This window comes from Lineus longissimus, chromosome 11, assembly GCF_910592395.1.
Source record: "Lineus longissimus chromosome 11, tnLinLong1.2, whole genome shotgun sequence".
NCBI classification, from domain to species: domain Eukaryota; kingdom Metazoa; phylum Nemertea; class Pilidiophora; order Heteronemertea; family Lineidae; genus Lineus; species Lineus longissimus.
In genome coordinates, this window is record NC_088318.1 from 10,091,810 (window position 1) to 10,108,317 (window position 16,508).

Sequence of the window (16,508 nt, forward strand, 5' to 3'; positions counted from 1 at the left end):
GCTTGGGCCGGCTTTCCGTCAAATGACGTGCACTAACACCCTCGTCACCGCAGGGGTCAAAGCGTTGACACTTGCATTTTGTGTCGTGACCACTAGTACTAGCACTAGCTGTCACCCTGTCCCTGGTATGATGACGACGTTTGCGCTTATTTTTACGACCACGCCGGTGTTCCTCCTCAGAGCTACTATCATCATCATCAAGCGACTCATAGTCACTGGCACTGCTCGTGTTTGAGTCATCCGACTTATAGCCCTGCCTCGATGAGGCCGAGGATTCCTCCCCATCATAGCTTAAACCATTAGAGAACTCGCCGGGACTGTCAAGTCCCACCACTTCTGGCGAGCCTGCCCTGGCCCTGTCAATGCATGTGCCATGCATTGCATGCACACCATGTGCATTAGGCCCAATAGCAGCCGACTCTTGTCTTGGCTTATGATGAATTTTGGGGATCTTAAACCCCTTCATCGCGCCCACACCTGAGCTAAATTTGCCCTGGGGCTTCTCTGTCGATGTTTCTACATCATTCTGGGGGGGGGGGTTATCGCACCTTCCCCTTCCATACTCACCGCGATTTTTAGAGATTTTAAATCGAGTGAAATGATATCCTTCTTGTCGAAAAGACAGCGGAAATCAAAGATGGCGTATGGGTCATGGGAAAAAGTGGAATTGTTTTTGGAACGTTTGTTTTTTCGGCTGACCCTTGAATTCTGGAGCTGAATTCTGATTATTACATCTATTTACGGTTTATGAAATTAAACTTGAAATAGAACAGAAGAAGCGACTTGATGTCACCAAAAATTTTATGAACACACCCTTAAAATGCATGTCACTTTAAACATACCATGCACAAAGCACTGAAAGACCAATTCCAAACATTCATAATACATGTAATCCCACACACTCAACACAAGTTTCATGTTTCTTCTCCTGTTGCCAATCAACAATGTAAACTTATTAGCACCAATCTTTACACACAACTACATGTAAGTTACCAACTCAAACCAAGCTAATTGTCACACCTTAAGACCATAATGGTTATTCAAGTGTTCACCAAGCGACAGTGACTTTGACCAAACTTAATGTACAGTGTAGAGACACTGCAACATTTTGAAACAATTGACTAGTGAAACAATGCATGCAAATTTACTAACAACACAACCAAAAGTTAAAAGCATTCATACATGGCATCAAACAAGACAGATTTACCAAAAATCAAAGTAAGAATCGGTATCAAAATAGGTATCACCCACAAGGGAAATTCAGTGATCAACAAATAATGTGGTTAACCATTTGTCTAAATTTTGGAATGTTACCAACTATACAACATGAACAATGTTTCTCTGTTTAACCCTTTCACTGCCGATGTCGCCGCTCGGCACAACGCTAATCCCTACTCGCTGTGCCGATGTCGCCGCTGTGCGACATTTTACCCTACCTCAGAAGATCGTCGATTATGAGCTTGCTGATCGAGTTTGTGCAAAATACAATAGATGGCGTGGTAGAGAAGTGAACACGCTTCAAAACGAAACTAACTTCCGTATTTCGAACAATGCAACTTTATTGAGTAAATTGAGGTTGAAATGGCGAAACATTTCCCGATGTGAAATATCCGCATTTTCGACTCACTTATATCAAGTAAATCACATATTTAAAAGAATATCAAGGCATGCAAAATGTTTGGATTGTGTTAGAAGATTGCAAGGGACTAGAATTGATGTAAAAAAGTTGTATTCTTGATTGTTACATAACAGTTTTATTCAATACAAGAGAATTTGACCAACATTTAGTTTTCCTCATTATATATTCAAGATGGCGTCATGCAAATTGGTCATGACCTACTTTTTCATATTTTTAAAATGAAGAGTAGGTCATACTGAACATTTTTTATATACATTATTTCACTCTGTCTCCAATGGATTTCTCATAAATTAGGTTCATAAGAACCATGGTCGAAATTTGGAAAATATGGAAAATTCAACCGGCACAGCCAGTTGCAGAACAAAAAAATAAATTGGCAGCGAAAGGGTTAAGAAGCAAGACTGAAATGAGACCAAAATTGTCCCATCTATCAAGATATCAACACAGCCTTAATTCTCTCTTACTCTGGTGACACAATGTCTACCTTGAACAGAGGCGCTCTCCCCCACACAATAAGCACCATCCATCAAAAGATTTACCAAATACACGATGTTTATCAAAATAATGCATTATCTGAATTGCCTATGTGTGAACAAATTATCAAAATAGAGATTCTGAGTAAAATTTTGCATCGCTGCTAAATCTCAAATGGCTAGTTCCCTGACTTAGTTAAATCATAACAAATGCAAACAAATATGCAAAATACTCCAACAGTTTCATATGTACATCAGATCATAAAATTCAAGGTTCAATTGTCCTACTTTCACTCGCTCCAATAAACTGTCAAACTTAATGTAGAAAACCTCATTTTAGTATGGCAGTTACAGGCCACAGCCTAAAGGCGACATTCCACGTGAGAGTTTTCTCTCAGAAGTTCACTCTCAGACACTCTCAGACACCAAGTCGCATGTGGACAAGATGCTGCGAGCAGCTGTCCGAGAGCGATCAATAAATGTCAGAAGTGTATAGCTGGGCGATCTTATGTCCTGTGGACGGACCAAAGGTAGGTCATTTCGGACACTTTTTGTTAAGTCAGATAGTGCTCTCAATGAATAGGACTGGTTCTTTTTTGCAATAAACTTCCAGCAAGTATTCAATGCATTGGTCATTTGGCGCATATGCATAGCTACCAGCAACATGGAAGCAAGCAAAGAGGAACGACTCCAACTGATAGCTGTGTATGAGGGCAACCCGTGCCTATGAGATGTGCAATCTAATCTCTACAGAGACAGGGGAAAGAAGGCGTTGGCGTGGAAAGAAATTGGGGCAGTTGTGGAGAGAGATGTTATAGAATACCAACGGATGATACACAACCTCCGAAATCAGTACTCAGCTGAGATAAAGAAGATGGGGAAAAAAAGTCAGGGCAAGGCACTGATGAAAACTACGTGTCAAAATGGCCGTTCTTTCAAGTGCTCGTGTTCATTAAGGGAGGAATGCCAGGAAGAAATTCAACAACTAATTTGCACTGGACGAAAAATTAAATTTCAGTCGGCTTAAAGATGCCTTAAACATGACTGAAACACATTCTTTCAGTTGCCTTTAAGCAAAAATTAAAGACACTGAATGGTGCTTAAAGTCAAAGCTGAAAGTGATTTAATGGCCGATCTATTTCAGTGTCTTTCAGTCATCTTTACCTTCCACTTAAAGGTAGCTGAAATGTCTATTAAAGCCGTGTAAAAGATCACTAAAGGTCCATCTTTCAGCCATCTTTAAGGTCACTTAAATGAGCATGTCGGATCACCTTTCAGCCATCTTTATGGTCACTTAAAGTAGAACCAAAGGACCATCTTTCAGCCATCTTTAAGGACACTTAAATCAGCACGAGGGATCATCTTTCAGCCATCTTAAAGGTCACTTAAATCAGCAAGAGGGATCATCTTTCAGCCATCTTCATGGTCACTTAAATCAGCACGAGGGATCATCTTTCAGCCATCTTTATGGTCACTTAAAGTAGAACAAAGGACCATCTTAAAGGTCACTTAAATCAGCACAAGGGACCATCTTTCAGCCATCTTTATGGTCACATGAAAGATAACAAATGACCATCTTTCAGCATTCACAGGAAAACCAATGATCTTTCAGCCATCTTTCAACTGAAAGCATTTTCCCGTTATCATGGTCATCTGTCATATGCAGTTATTCCATTATAAAACAGATGCAAGACACAATTCTATCAAAAAATCAACTTTATTGAAAAACGCAAGTATTTTAACTTCATAAAAATTAACAGTAGTAAACAGTAGTTTTTAACAGTAGTGAACAGTAGTAAAACAGATGCAAGACACAATTATTGAAAAACGCAAGTATTTTAACTTCATAAAAATTAACAGTAGTAAACAGTAGTTGTTAACAGTAGTGAACAGTAGTAAAACAGATGCAAGACACAATTATTGAAAAACGCAAGTATTTTAACTTCATAAAAATTAACAGTAGTAAACAGTAGTTTTTAACAGTAGTGAACAGTAGTAAAACAGATGCAAGACACAATTATTGAAAAACGCAAGTATTTTAACTTCATAAAAATTAACAGTAGTGAACAGTAGTTTTTAACAGTAGTGAACAGTAGTAAAACAGATGCAAGACACAATTATTGAAAAACGCAAGTATTTTAACTTCATAAAAATTAACAGTAGTGAACAAAGTAGTGCCTACATTTTGTACAATAATACCTGAGGACAAATTAACACAATTATTCATAAATCATGAGGTCATCTTCATGCTTTGATAGTCACATTATCACCATTAGTAAAACCAGCATCTTAAAGGGAATGGATCTCCGATTCAACCCAGAATTTGACCCCTTTCTAAGAGTTTGGAATTCTAAAAGCACCGAAATCAAAAAGTGATATTTTCAAGTGCCCATGATGTACTCAAAACTATAATCAATCGTTACTATTGATTGTTGGCTTTGTAAATGCATTCTAACCATCTGAAATTAGACTTGGTAAACATGTCTGCTTCAAGTCACTAAGTGACCATACCCTTTAAGAGTTCTTCCTAGTACTAGGACTTACAGGGATGGAACACATCGAGCCTCTAGATATGTCGGACTGCCCAGTCTGGGGCCTGCGCTGGTGCCGGACGTTTTGAAATGACATTTGGCACGTCCCGTCGCCTCTCCAGGGCCATTGCCTTCTGGAGGGGCGACAGGGAGAGCTCATTGATCCTCCTCAGTTTTTTCTTTATGTTCTTGACTTTCGTTCTCTCCCAAGGGAGACGCTTGACAACCAGGAATTTTCGTTCTTTGCCATCCTCTACTTCGACGTCGGATTCCTCCGAGCTTAGAAGTTCTGGGAGACTCAGTATGATTTTTGCCTCCTCAAGTTCCTCCGGTTCCCATGGTGGTGATTTAGCCTTTGAGAAGGCCATTGACATTTTGTTTAATTTCTGAAGGGGAAAAAACATGACTTAGGTTATATCACCCTCTTTTTTAACAGATATCACTATGCAACACCGACCATATTCGATATACAGTACTGTCGACAATATGGCTGTGATAGGGCCAACGGCGAAATCATCATTCTTTCCGAAACGGACCGTAGACTTTCAGAGGGGTTGTTCAAAAGAGTACTCTCTGTACGCTCATGAAAATGGTGGATGACCCCTTATTGAACCTCTTACTCCTGATCATACATGCATTACCTTCTGGCACAGTCAATGTCTGTTAAAGGGCCTGTAACCCGACTACAACCCCGAATTCAGCGCCCCTCGTGATTACTCATCCACTAGTACAATGCATATAGGATGGCTTATACACGGTAGCCTGCCAATGCATGGACTGCGACTATCATTACCAGAATAGGGGTGATTACTACTGATTAACATGTGTGCGACAGCTTAACGGGTGCATTCCCCTTTAACTTAGGATATAAATAACTCTGCAAAATTAAATTACCTCACGCATCCTCCCCTGGCGTCTGCATCTCCTTGCATGCTCTAATGACAGCCCTTTTTGCGTCCTATTATGGGAGTCCCTGTCACTTTTGAATTTACACCGGAGTGCAGCTGAAATACAAGGAAGAGTGGCTAATGAAAATTTCTTCCTAGCAAGAACATAAACATACATCCATAGTTGTCTCCTTCTCAAGGTTCACCACATTTTGGCCTTTTTTTGGGGGTTCCACTGATTTTAGGTCAGGTACATAGTGAGACTGGTCACTGTCTGACATGGTTCCTAGGTAGGTCCCATGGGAGTGACTTGCTCAGACTGTCTGCAATGAACAAGCCTCAAGCCTTGACTCCACTGATTGTATGAGCTCCCATCTGCTCTTTCATGGATGTTCATTTGAGTTGAAATATCCTGAGTTAGCAGCCTTTTCATAGGTGGGAGCTCTTATCATCAGTGGAGTTTCCTCCATTGGTTGTTATTTGGCTCATCTGTCCTGGACTCCTCAACAGGTCACAGACCACTAACTTGAGCAAACATTAACAATTAACTGGAAGCAGCAGGGAATGAATCAACTTCAACAGAGCAGTGCATATACTATTCTTTAGACAATCCACTCGGGTCCAGATGATTCCAATCCCATCAAATACCAACTCCAACTGGTACATGTCATGTGATAAGACGGACGCTTTTGTTAGTAGACTTAAAACATAGCATGGCATGCAGCAGAAGCAGTTCAAATGAACAATAAAGCATGCTCGGAAAAGCAATTGAAAATGGTGTGACACATGGCCAACTTTGCAACAGGCTAGAGGGGACAACCTTGGCTACAAAATATGTTGGTGGCTAAAGTTGGCTCTGTCTTCTGAATCGGGGGGGGGGGGGGGGACGGGGTGATACTAGGAAAGATTCCTAGACTCCCACCACACTATTCACTCAAGGAGGCCAGGAGACGCATAAGTAGGCCTACACACGTCTCGATCAAGCAGGAGGGTGTGTGGGTGCACCACACTGTGTCTCTCGTGGGGGGGGGGGGGGGGGGCAGGATAAAGAAGATGTCCCAAACCCCTATCTCATCTCTGCATCAGGGGTAGAATTGGCTCATCGGAAACAGGTCACCACTGCTCGATCTTATACATTGTCTTCAATCAGGGGGTGATGCTGGATAAAGTACAGGATATCTCAACTACTACTACGTGATTCTTAAGCGGGGTTCAGATATGCATAAAGTGGATGCTGGGAAACAATAACACACACAAAATTGTCTCTAAGCAGGGGGTGGGTGGAAGCTGGGACACAATATAAATGTACATGTATATATGTCTCACCAGGGGGATGTGTCCAGGAGGAAATAATGTTAATAGGGGAATATAATCTGGTAATGATGGTGTTAGGAAGACATCTTTTTGTCATGATCTTTATTGTCCGGCATCAATCATAGGTAATTAAAGGTAGCTTAAAGATAACTGAAAGGTTTATACATATTAGTTGTTTAACATGTTTAAAGGTAATATACTGAGTGACATTGAAAGCAACTTGAATGCATGGGCGATTAGTATAACCCCCCCCCACCACCACCAAAAAATGTCCTATGGGGGGGTTATACTAATCGCCCATGCATTCAAGTAGCTTTCCAGGGGGAGATGTCCAGGGGGAGATGCCCTAGTATCCTGGAAATGGTGTCAGGAAGACATCTTTATTGTCTTCCGTAAAAAAGTATCTCTTATTTTCAGAAAATGAATTTGATTACATGTATTTGGGGGGGGGGCGGATACAGGATGTCCTAACCCCCTCATCTCTGTGGGAGGTGACAAATGCTGATCATGCATGGGGCACAGGATTGGCTCTCAAGCACTGGGGGGGGGGGGGGGCGCTTATTTCCCCTTGAAAACGTCCTATGTGTCGCTAAGGGGGATAAGTAGGCCTAATGGGGGAGGGAGATGACCCCGAATCCTGGACAAATGGTGGGAACATGGTGTCCGGAAGATATCTTTTGTCTTCCTAAACCCGTATAGTCATAGCTGTGATCTACAGAATGGATACCGGGCAAAACAATGACCTTATAGCTAGCTATGTACTGATTTCGGGGGAAAAATGTTGGATTATTATGACATGTTTAATACTAGGTAAAATGTAAGACAACCTCCAAGTGTCTTTCGGTGCCAAGCAACCGATGTTTAGGCCTATATCTCATTCAGTTATCTTTAAAGTCCACAATTCAAGCAAAATATAAGTCGACCACTTCAATTATATGATCACATCAATGAGAAAAAAACACTAAATTCAAAAATATTGTGCTCGAACTTAGTTTAATCGAGTACTTTGTAGCACGATAATCCATCGGCCGCTAAAAATAAATGTCTTCGGGTATTTTCGGACATCTTCGGGTCGTGACGTATTACTAGGGAGACATGTTCGGGAATGCGGACATTGCTCATGTTGCTTCTAGATCCTCGTCGCGATCCCATCATCCTTAAGAAATGCCAAATTATTGTGTTGTCGGCAAATGCAAGAATCGGACCGACAGTAAACTCGGCATTTCAACGTTCCCTTTTCCAAAAGATAAGGCAGTTTGTAAAAAATGGGTCAAGTTTGTTCAACGTTCGAGGCTGAACTTCGTCGAGCCTGAGCCTGGCAATACGTCCACAGTTGTATGCAACCGGCACTTCACGGAAGATTGTTTTGTGGATATTCCTTCCTTGGAATGTGCCATTGAGGCGGACTACCATACAAAAAGGTTAGTTAACTCATCTTTCTTGTCTTCAAACAACTGAGGATTCGTAATTTCGAATGTAAACAGGTAAAGAAAGACGTTTTTGCCCACTTGTAAAGAAGTTTCAATATCCGGAAAGATCGCTTCGTACCTAATTTCGGACAGTTTAACAATAGCCTTTCCTGTAACTGGGTTCGGTTTCAAGGGACTGCATGGGTTGTTTGGACTTGTACTAGGCCGCCCGAGAAGCTAAGGTCCCACTATGCATTCCTTTTTGGTGGCTCTGGGACCTGGTTGGCGTCTGGTGCGTTGAGCATCTGATACATGTGATAGCATGACAGCTGACATTCCATCAACATCATAGCCTACATGTGTCATTCATGACATGCATTGCTGCATGGCCCAACTCATCAACTCATCATATAAATGCCTTGCCTAGCCATGCCTAGCACGCACAAGATTTGATTGGACATAGAAGCCATCAGACTATATGGCCCGTAAATATTTGGCTTTGTTTAATTTGGGATTGACAACCTACCAGTTGTGATTTTTGGTTTCCAGACCTCCTAGAAGAAAGCCTGATGCAGTACCAACAATCCTTTATCCTATTCCTGGCCTTGGCGCCCCTGACCCTGTCCCTGGCCCTGCCACTCCCAGAAGAAGTGAGCAGAATGTAGGTCGAGCAGCAGCATCGATAAGGGCACGCAAACGGGTATGTAAAACAGTACCTATAGTACTTGTTGACTGTCATCAGCATTAATGTACCGTTGTTATGATACATTTGTAGACCCAGTCAAGGAAGGTGTTTGACCGAGGTAGATTATTGGATTTATGCTGTTTACTAATAAGTACCATTTCCTTTCTTTTCAATGCAGACTGTTAATGAAGCCATTGCCAACTTAAACCAACTGCAACCTGAACAATCAATGACTAAGAGTGATGATGACTCCAAGTGCTATGATAGTGACCCTCAGATTGATTTCGAGGTGCCTGCCACGCCTGCCCCCGTAGCGCCCAGTCCCAAATTAACAAGCATTCGACTAACTAGGTCTGAAAGTGAGTTTTTTTTCCTTCAATATCCTAAACTGAGTTTTTCTTCAATATCCTAAACTGGGTGTACCCAAGTACTTCCTATGATGCTGTGATGTGCAATGCCACGTGACAAAAATGTTGACATTCATTTAAACCCATTTATCTATTGACCCACTCTTCTTGCAGTTTATGTTGTCAGCATTCCTCCAGCAGAAATGGTTTCGAGGGGACATCAAGTCCGGATGCCATATCGGTCAAAGGAAACGCAGACCACTAATTTTCAACCTGACCTCACCCACACTTCAGTGTCGATCATGGAGGTACCAAGTACGCCTGAAGCTGCATCTACCCCTCAGCCAAAATACAAGAGGAAGCGTTCTGATTCAAGTAACGATGAGGAGACTGAGCCCTTGGCAAAGCATTCTTTGTCATTTGTGGATGATGAAACCAAGGACCCCTCTTGGAATCCAAATATGTCTTTGGAAAGTGTTGCATCTGCTAGGTATGTTTCATAGCACGATGTGCAAGGTTTGCAGTAGGCCTGCATAAGTTGCATTAAACCTTTGTTATAGAGCAAGAGGAATGTAGTACCTTGTTGGAAAGGGTTTGAGTTTTCATACTAGTAAATGAAAATTATGTCAACAGATCTTTAGTATCTAAAGAGATACTTATTTTTCTTAAATCCATTTCAGTGATGCCAACAATAAGCGAGCATCCTCATCCCTGACCGAGGGTATGTGTGCAGTTTCAGTGTCCAAGCTTTTGGAGCTGTTCCAAATCTGCTACAACTGCGGCCATTTCGGAGCAGAAGGCCGGATTTCGGGGACAGACGGTTCAATGGTGACCATCACACAGTCATGCTTGTCATGTGATGGTATCTGGAAATGGCAGAGCAAGGAAATGATTGGAACAGTATATGCTGGTAACATCGGCCTATCGATGGCAATTCTTGCAGCGGGTGCTATTCCAAGCAAAGTAATAAGGGTCCTGCAATTCTGGGGCATTCGAAGCATTTCCTCCGGAACATATTTTCGACACCAGTCAAAGTACCTGAACCAGGCAGTACGTAATGTTTGGGAGGAGGAGACCATCCGGGCACTGGCAGCTGTAGAGGACGTGGCCAAACTCTCCGGTGATGGAAGGTGCGATTCGCCCGGCCATTGTGCGAAGTATGGTTCTTACAGTTTACATGACACAGAGAGAAACGCCATTGTCATGACACAACTTGTTCAGGTAAAAACTACAATTTGGCTCTCGTTGCTATTATGGCATATCTTTCCAGGAAGCCTGTTTCTGCCATCATTCACTGAGGCAGTATCCTGAAGTCATATTTGTATTACAACAACATTCATATCACTTCAGTTTTTCATGTGCCTCATTATTTTGCAGTCCACTGAGGTTAAGAACTCCTACCACATGGAGCTGGAGGGTCTGTCCCGATGTGTCGATGAAGTGAAAGCATACGCCCCACATGTTAAGATAGAATTAACAACTGATGGCCACAAATCAGTGGAGAAGTGGTTGAGAGAGGAACAATCGGACACCATAAGGCATTATTTTGATGTGTGGCATGTTGCTAAAGGTGAGTACCACTATCAGTGCTGTGATTTGCACACACTGCCTTTTTGTCTCAACAAATATAATCTTGTTTCTCATTTCCCAATTCCGTCGGTTCTCATGTTAACTCTTTTGGATGTGGCATTAAGAAATGATCAACAAGATTCCAGTCGTCAACCTTTACTTTTAGGTAACTTCGATTAACTTATGAATTTTATAGTATACAGTGCGTGCGGAAAAAAACTACCCACAGAAAAATGATGAACTGTTGGGTTTTTTTTCCCGGACGCACTATAGAAGTTATCTATCGCAAATTGTGTCTAGTTCATTTAGTTAAACCATACGACACTCCTGTCTGTCATCTAGGAAAGTTCACATTATACAATACTATACTTCCAGGACTGAGGAAAAGACTCAAGCCCATAACCATGAACAGGCGGTTTCAGCTGGTCAACAAATGGCTGAAAAGTATTATCAATCACTTGTACTGGTGTGCCATGACCAGCAATAACGACCAATCATTGATCTTGGCCAAGTGGAGATCAATAGTGAACCATATAGCCGGCGTCCACACGCACGAAGAAAACGAACTGTTCCCCAAGTGTATCCACAGTCGTATTCGAAGGCAGTGGTTTAAGAAAGGTGAGTATGTGCATGCCCTTACCCTTTACCCCAATAATGGTTGCTGTATTCATGGAATTAAGCTAGAAATTGTGTTTCCAAACTTATTTGTGTATGAAAACACTGTGTTTGAATTGTTAAATCAATCGGAAGTTACTTTGGTACTCCTCTACGGTTTTTGTCTTCTAGGAACAGAAGAATACGACAAGGTGTGTGCTCTGCTTCTCAACAAGAACCTTCTACATTCAATCTCAAAGCTCAGCTCGGATGGCCAGACATCTGGTTTGGAGGGATACCATAGCAGCCTTCTACACTTCGCCCCAAAGATGTACCATTTCGGATACAATGGGATGAAAAGCAGGTACGATGATAATTGTATCAACGCTGTTCATTACAGCATGACGACATAACACCAAAACATCACCATGCTGGTGAAGGAAGGCACATTTTAAAGGGAACCACCTTGAATGATCATGAGCTGTAGAATATCCATTTCCATAGAGTTAAATTAGTTTACTGTGTTTATTTCCAGGCTAGAGATTGCTGCATTGCATTTCAATGAGAATGCTGGGAGGAAGCAGCACCAGAATAAGGATGGCCAACTTCGGTTTTCTGTTCGTCATCCAAAGAACCGATATGGAAATCATATTGTGACGTCAAGATCAGGGGCACCGACATTTGGCAAGTAGTTTCAGTTCAGTCAATATACATGTATTTTGTTAAATGACAAGATAATTCATGGGTGCCACTGCGCCTGACTATGTCATGCGAACATAATATTGAAACATGCCCTTTACTGTGTAGTACATGATCTTCTTTTGCATGGTTAATGCATGGAGAAACAGAAGTGGTAAAAAAGGATTACCAGTATATCTATATTCATAATCGTCTTTTATTTCAGGTTATGTTGATAAGTTTGAGGAGGAAGTCAAGAGGCTGGTTTTGACTGGGCATGACTACACGATTGACAAGGGAGACACTCCTGCACCTCTTTGTTCACGGTTTGAAAGGCCACCCAAAGAAGAAGCCATCAAGATGCAGCAAAATGCCCATGCACAACGCTTCAAGAAAAATTAAACTGACATTAAACTGTTAAGGACATTAAACTGTTAATGTGGTCAGTCTTCCACCTATCATCCTGCGCATTGGATGTTGTTCGCTGCTCCATATTAATCAACATAAAGCGGCAGCCTCATAATTTTTGGAAATATTATCCAGCTACTTTTTCCGCTCCAACTGTGTAGAAGGGAGGGGTTGAGCTATGGACTTGTTGGACGAAGTCTTGTGTTTCTAATGTATCATAGCATCATTTTGGGGTGGGGTGGGTTGAGAGGGGAAGGGGGTGTAGTCAGATGAAACCATTTTTTATACCTGGATTCATTGTAAGTGAATAAATAAAGTGTTTCTAAGAAATGTTAGCATAATACTATGTATTCTTTCTTTTATATTAATTCTGCATGGTAATTCACAAATTTTACAATCCTGCCATTACTGTCCATCAACAAATCCCTGATAATAGGCATTTTCCTCCAGTCCAGGAGCAGGGAACACAGCACGAATGTTACAAACAACACAGGAAGGGATCACAACCCGAATGTCTTTCCCGAGGTAACCGTAGGTCCACCTGACAACTTGCCTGTAGGCAACATGTCGCAACTTTTTAAAGAGTGGCCCATCGTAGGCTTGCTTGCCATACTGCTGTCGATACTGCAACCAGGCAATTTCTAAAACTGTCCTATTCAGGCAGGCGTTGGCAAAGTCTTCATGGCGTGTGAAACACTCCAGCCCCTCCATCTTCTCTCCGAACTCTGCGACCTGCCGACAACAAACACACTCGCCCCTTGTAGGTAGAACTTGGCAGGAGCCACAGGTGCACCTGAAAAGAGAGTACTTCAGTGAAAATAACAGGGCCTGCTACATTCCAAGTAGGCCTATGGCATGCACATCGCGATGTACATGATGCAGGCCTACATACATGGGCATGGCCTACCGGCCTAGGCCAGTTTCGTCCCATCGAGTCAAAATTGTCTGTAGGCCTAAAGCAGAGCAGCCTATCGTGACTTCGTAAGGTAGGCTGGGCCATAGCCCTAAGGCATAGGCATAGGCATGATATCGACACATTGGATAGGGTTTCAAACTCACCAGTTTTCCACAACTGTGTGATCAACGAGAGCCGCTCCGGCTCCGTCATCACCAGCCATTTCTTCATCAGCAGCGTCGGAATGTTCCTCTTCCTCCTCCGCCTCTGGTTCGAACATGTATGGCTGAATTGCCCAATCGCCTTCCTCCACGTTCTCTTCTGTACCTTCGGCACCTTCTTCACACTCTGGCCAGACATCAAAGTCACTCAGATCCGAAGATATTGTGGAATCTGTGTCGCTCATTGTTCAACTTGACATGCATTGAACACGTTGAATAGACTGACCCAGTTCCTATATCCTCATTGTGTCCCTAGTAATACGTCACCTCCGGTCAGCTCAGGGCGAATTTGCATAATGACCTAGATAATTGTTTTCTTCGGAAACGGGCTCCGAGCGGCGATTAAAAGCTTGTTTTTGGGTGGATCGAGGTTACCTTTTGAAATGTTTGATGGATATTTCATTAATATGAGTATTTCATTATCATAATCTAACAAAAATAGGATGTTTGAGGTTAGCTTGAATTGTGGACTTTAAGCTACCTTTAATAAAACATTTAAGTGTCATTCAGTGTCTTTAAGCTACCTTTAAGAAAACATTTAAGTGGCATTTAGTGTCTTTAGGCAACTGGTTATTATACATGATTCAGTTATCTTTAAGCTACCTTTAAGAAAACTTTCAGTGTCATTCAGTACCTTTAAGCAACTGAAATGTATCTATCTTTCAGTTTTCTTTAAGTTGCCTTTAAGTCAACTTTCCGTTGACTGAAAGGCAGCAACGTTTTTCAGTTGATTTTAAGTAAAACTGAAAGACACTGAAATTTGATGTTTCGTCCAGTGTTGGTAAGCGCTGCATTTTTATTTCATATTTTTTCATACATTATGTTTGCTTTTGCTTATGAAACTGTCATCTTTTAGCATCATTACATCAATCCATACTGCCAAGGAACTTCTCCTTGTGGAGATGGGAAGTAATCCCGTAATTCATCTCTGATTGCTGTAGCAGTGAGCGCATGGTGATTTCCAGCTAATTGCTCAATGGGAAGCAGGTTATCTTTGGGCATACCCTCTTTTCGCCAAGAACCAGGTAGGCGACGCGGAGCATACCTATGACGGGAGGCTTTCTTTGATATCATGAAGTTGTGTAATGCGCACGACGCCAACACTATTGTTTCCGTTTTTTCCGGCCCTACTGGTATTGGCTTTCGAAAGACTCGAAAAACAGTGGACAGCAGTCCGAAAGCATTTTCGACAATTCGTCTTGCTCTTGACAACCTGTAGTTGAAAATAAGCATCGCTCCCGGGATATTACGTAACGGGTACGGTTTCATTATGTTCTCACGAAGTGGAAATGCATCATCGGCTACTATAACGTACGGTACCTTGCGGTTTCGTCCTGGGAGAACTTCCGGGGGCGGTAAATGAAGCGTTTTGTTCTCGAGACCCAAAGCCAATGAGCATTTCGCGAAAACTCCTCCGTCTGCAGCCCTGCCATTACATCCAACATCAATGAACGAAAATTCGGATCTTCAAGGAGTAATTCCTGCTGAAAAGCATGATAAGCCCCATAGGTTTCTCTTCTCATCAGTCACTTGTGAGCCCAGATCTTGTGCTTCCTCTTCGGTTTCCTCTTCTTTTGTAGAATAATGTACACCGCAGCCGCGGCTGCTCCCTCCGCTCTCTTCGAAGGCATCATACTAAATACCTTTCCCAATAGGCCTAACTCGCACGTGGAGGGATCAATGACCGTCCGATGGCTGTTTTCTGACAGTTTTACTCTCACGTGGAAGAAGCTACGGAAACATTCTCTCGAGAGAAACTCGCGATAGCTAGAAATCATCTCTCCGATAGTAACTGTCAATACGATTTTCTCGCACGTGGATGGATCAAATATATTTATGTCGACAGTCACTGAGAGAAAATGTCGACACTTTCTCTCACGTGGAATGTCACCTTAAGTTTGAAAACAGTCTTATAAAATACCACACAGCAGCCTTAGTTCAAAAGGACTGTTGCTAAAATGAGAGAATCGGTCTACAAAGATGAATTCTATTTTGTCAAACACATTGAGTTCAAGCTGAATTTGAAATTAGAGCACCATTACATCGGATTGCCATGCAAAATTTGACCAGTAACACTGCACATCCTATTAGTACCAAAGAATTTGAAGCACCATACACACATTTCACATTAAATCCATGAAGTCCAAGCTAGTTACACTCAATGTATCCGTATTGTCCTTATCAGTTTCGAAGCGGGAGAAGTGCGTGCTTGGCTCACTTGTTTCCTCCATTGGTGCAGCAGATTTGGTCGCACAGGTACACAGACAGTGACACTTCCTGCGGGAACGTTCTTGCAACACAGTGTTCTGTTTTTACCCCTCAGCCCAAATGGGCTAGAGGGGTATTGTCGTCACGTGCGCCGTCTGTCCATCCGGGCGGGCGGGCGTCTGCTACTTGGTTTCCGTCGATTTCAAGGAGAACAGCTGGGACAATCAATTCAATTTTTCGTATGTACATTAGGGGTGACTAGAGGAAGGTTCCTTTCGAAAACGGGCTTGTTCCGATTATCAATATGGCCACCAGGGCGGCGTGTTTGAAATTGGTTTCCACCAATTTCGAGGAGAACCGTTGGTCCGATCAAATTCATTTTTGGTATATACGTTGGGGGTGACTAGAGCAAGGTTCCTTTCAAACACGGGCTCGTTCCGATTATCGATATGGCCACTAGGGCGGCGTGCTTGAAATCGGTTTCTGTCAATTTCAAGGAGAACCGTTCGTCCGATCAAATTCATTTTTGGTATGTACGTTGGGGGTGACTAGAGGAAGGTTCCTTTCGAAAACCTGCTCGTTCTGATTCTCTGATTCTCAATATGGTCACCAGGGCAACGTGCTTGAAATCGGTTTCTGTCAATTTCGAG

The 16,508-nt window shown here is 42.3% G+C and overlaps 2 protein-coding genes across 2 annotated transcripts; one reads left to right on the plus strand and one right to left on the minus strand.

Moving 5' to 3' along the window:
- The first annotated feature begins 8,008 nt into the window (after positions 1 to 8,008).
- Positions 8,009 to 12,528, plus strand: LOC135495269 (uncharacterized). The gene is made up of 10 exons (XM_064783732.1): positions 8,009 to 8,265; positions 8,803 to 8,953; positions 9,117 to 9,297; positions 9,460 to 9,775; positions 9,966 to 10,506; positions 10,663 to 10,855; positions 11,230 to 11,472; positions 11,641 to 11,812; positions 11,984 to 12,132; positions 12,353 to 12,528. The coding sequence occupies exons 1-10, from the start codon at positions 8,009 to 8,011 to the stop codon at positions 12,526 to 12,528; spliced, it is 2,379 nt and encodes a 792-aa protein (XP_064639802.1).
- Positions 12,529 to 12,939: 411 nt separating this feature from the next.
- LOC135495270 (uncharacterized) lies at positions 12,940 to 14,100 on the minus strand. The gene is made up of 2 exons (XM_064783733.1): positions 13,594 to 14,100; positions 12,940 to 13,327 (listed from the first exon to the last, which is right to left on the minus strand). The coding sequence occupies exons 1-2, from the start codon at positions 13,833 to 13,835 to the stop codon at positions 12,940 to 12,942; spliced, it is 630 nt and encodes a 209-aa protein (XP_064639803.1). The 5' UTR covers positions 13,836 to 14,100.
- Between the last annotated feature and the right edge of the window lie 2,408 nt (positions 14,101 to 16,508).

Excerpts from the sequence above, each read along its gene's own strand:
- LOC135495269 (XM_064783732.1), top strand. The coding sequence starts at position 8,009 with ATGCCAAATTATTGTGTTGTCGGCAAATGCAAGAATCGGACCGACAGT. Across the intron at positions 8,954-9,116 it reads CGATAAGGGCACGCAAACGG|ACTGTTAATGAAGCCATTGC; the intron begins GTATGTAAAACA and ends TTTTCAATGCAG. Across the intron at positions 12,133-12,352 it reads ATCAGGGGCACCGACATTTG|GTTATGTTGATAAGTTTGAG; the intron begins GCAAGTAGTTTC and ends CTTTTATTTCAG.
- LOC135495270 (XM_064783733.1), bottom strand. The coding sequence starts at position 13,835 with ATGAGCGACACAGATTCCACAATATCTTCGGATCTGAGTGACTTTGAT. Across the intron at positions 13,328-13,593 it reads CACACAGTTGTGGAAAACTG|GTGCACCTGTGGCTCCTGCC; the intron begins GTGAGTTTGAAA and ends CTCTCTTTTCAG.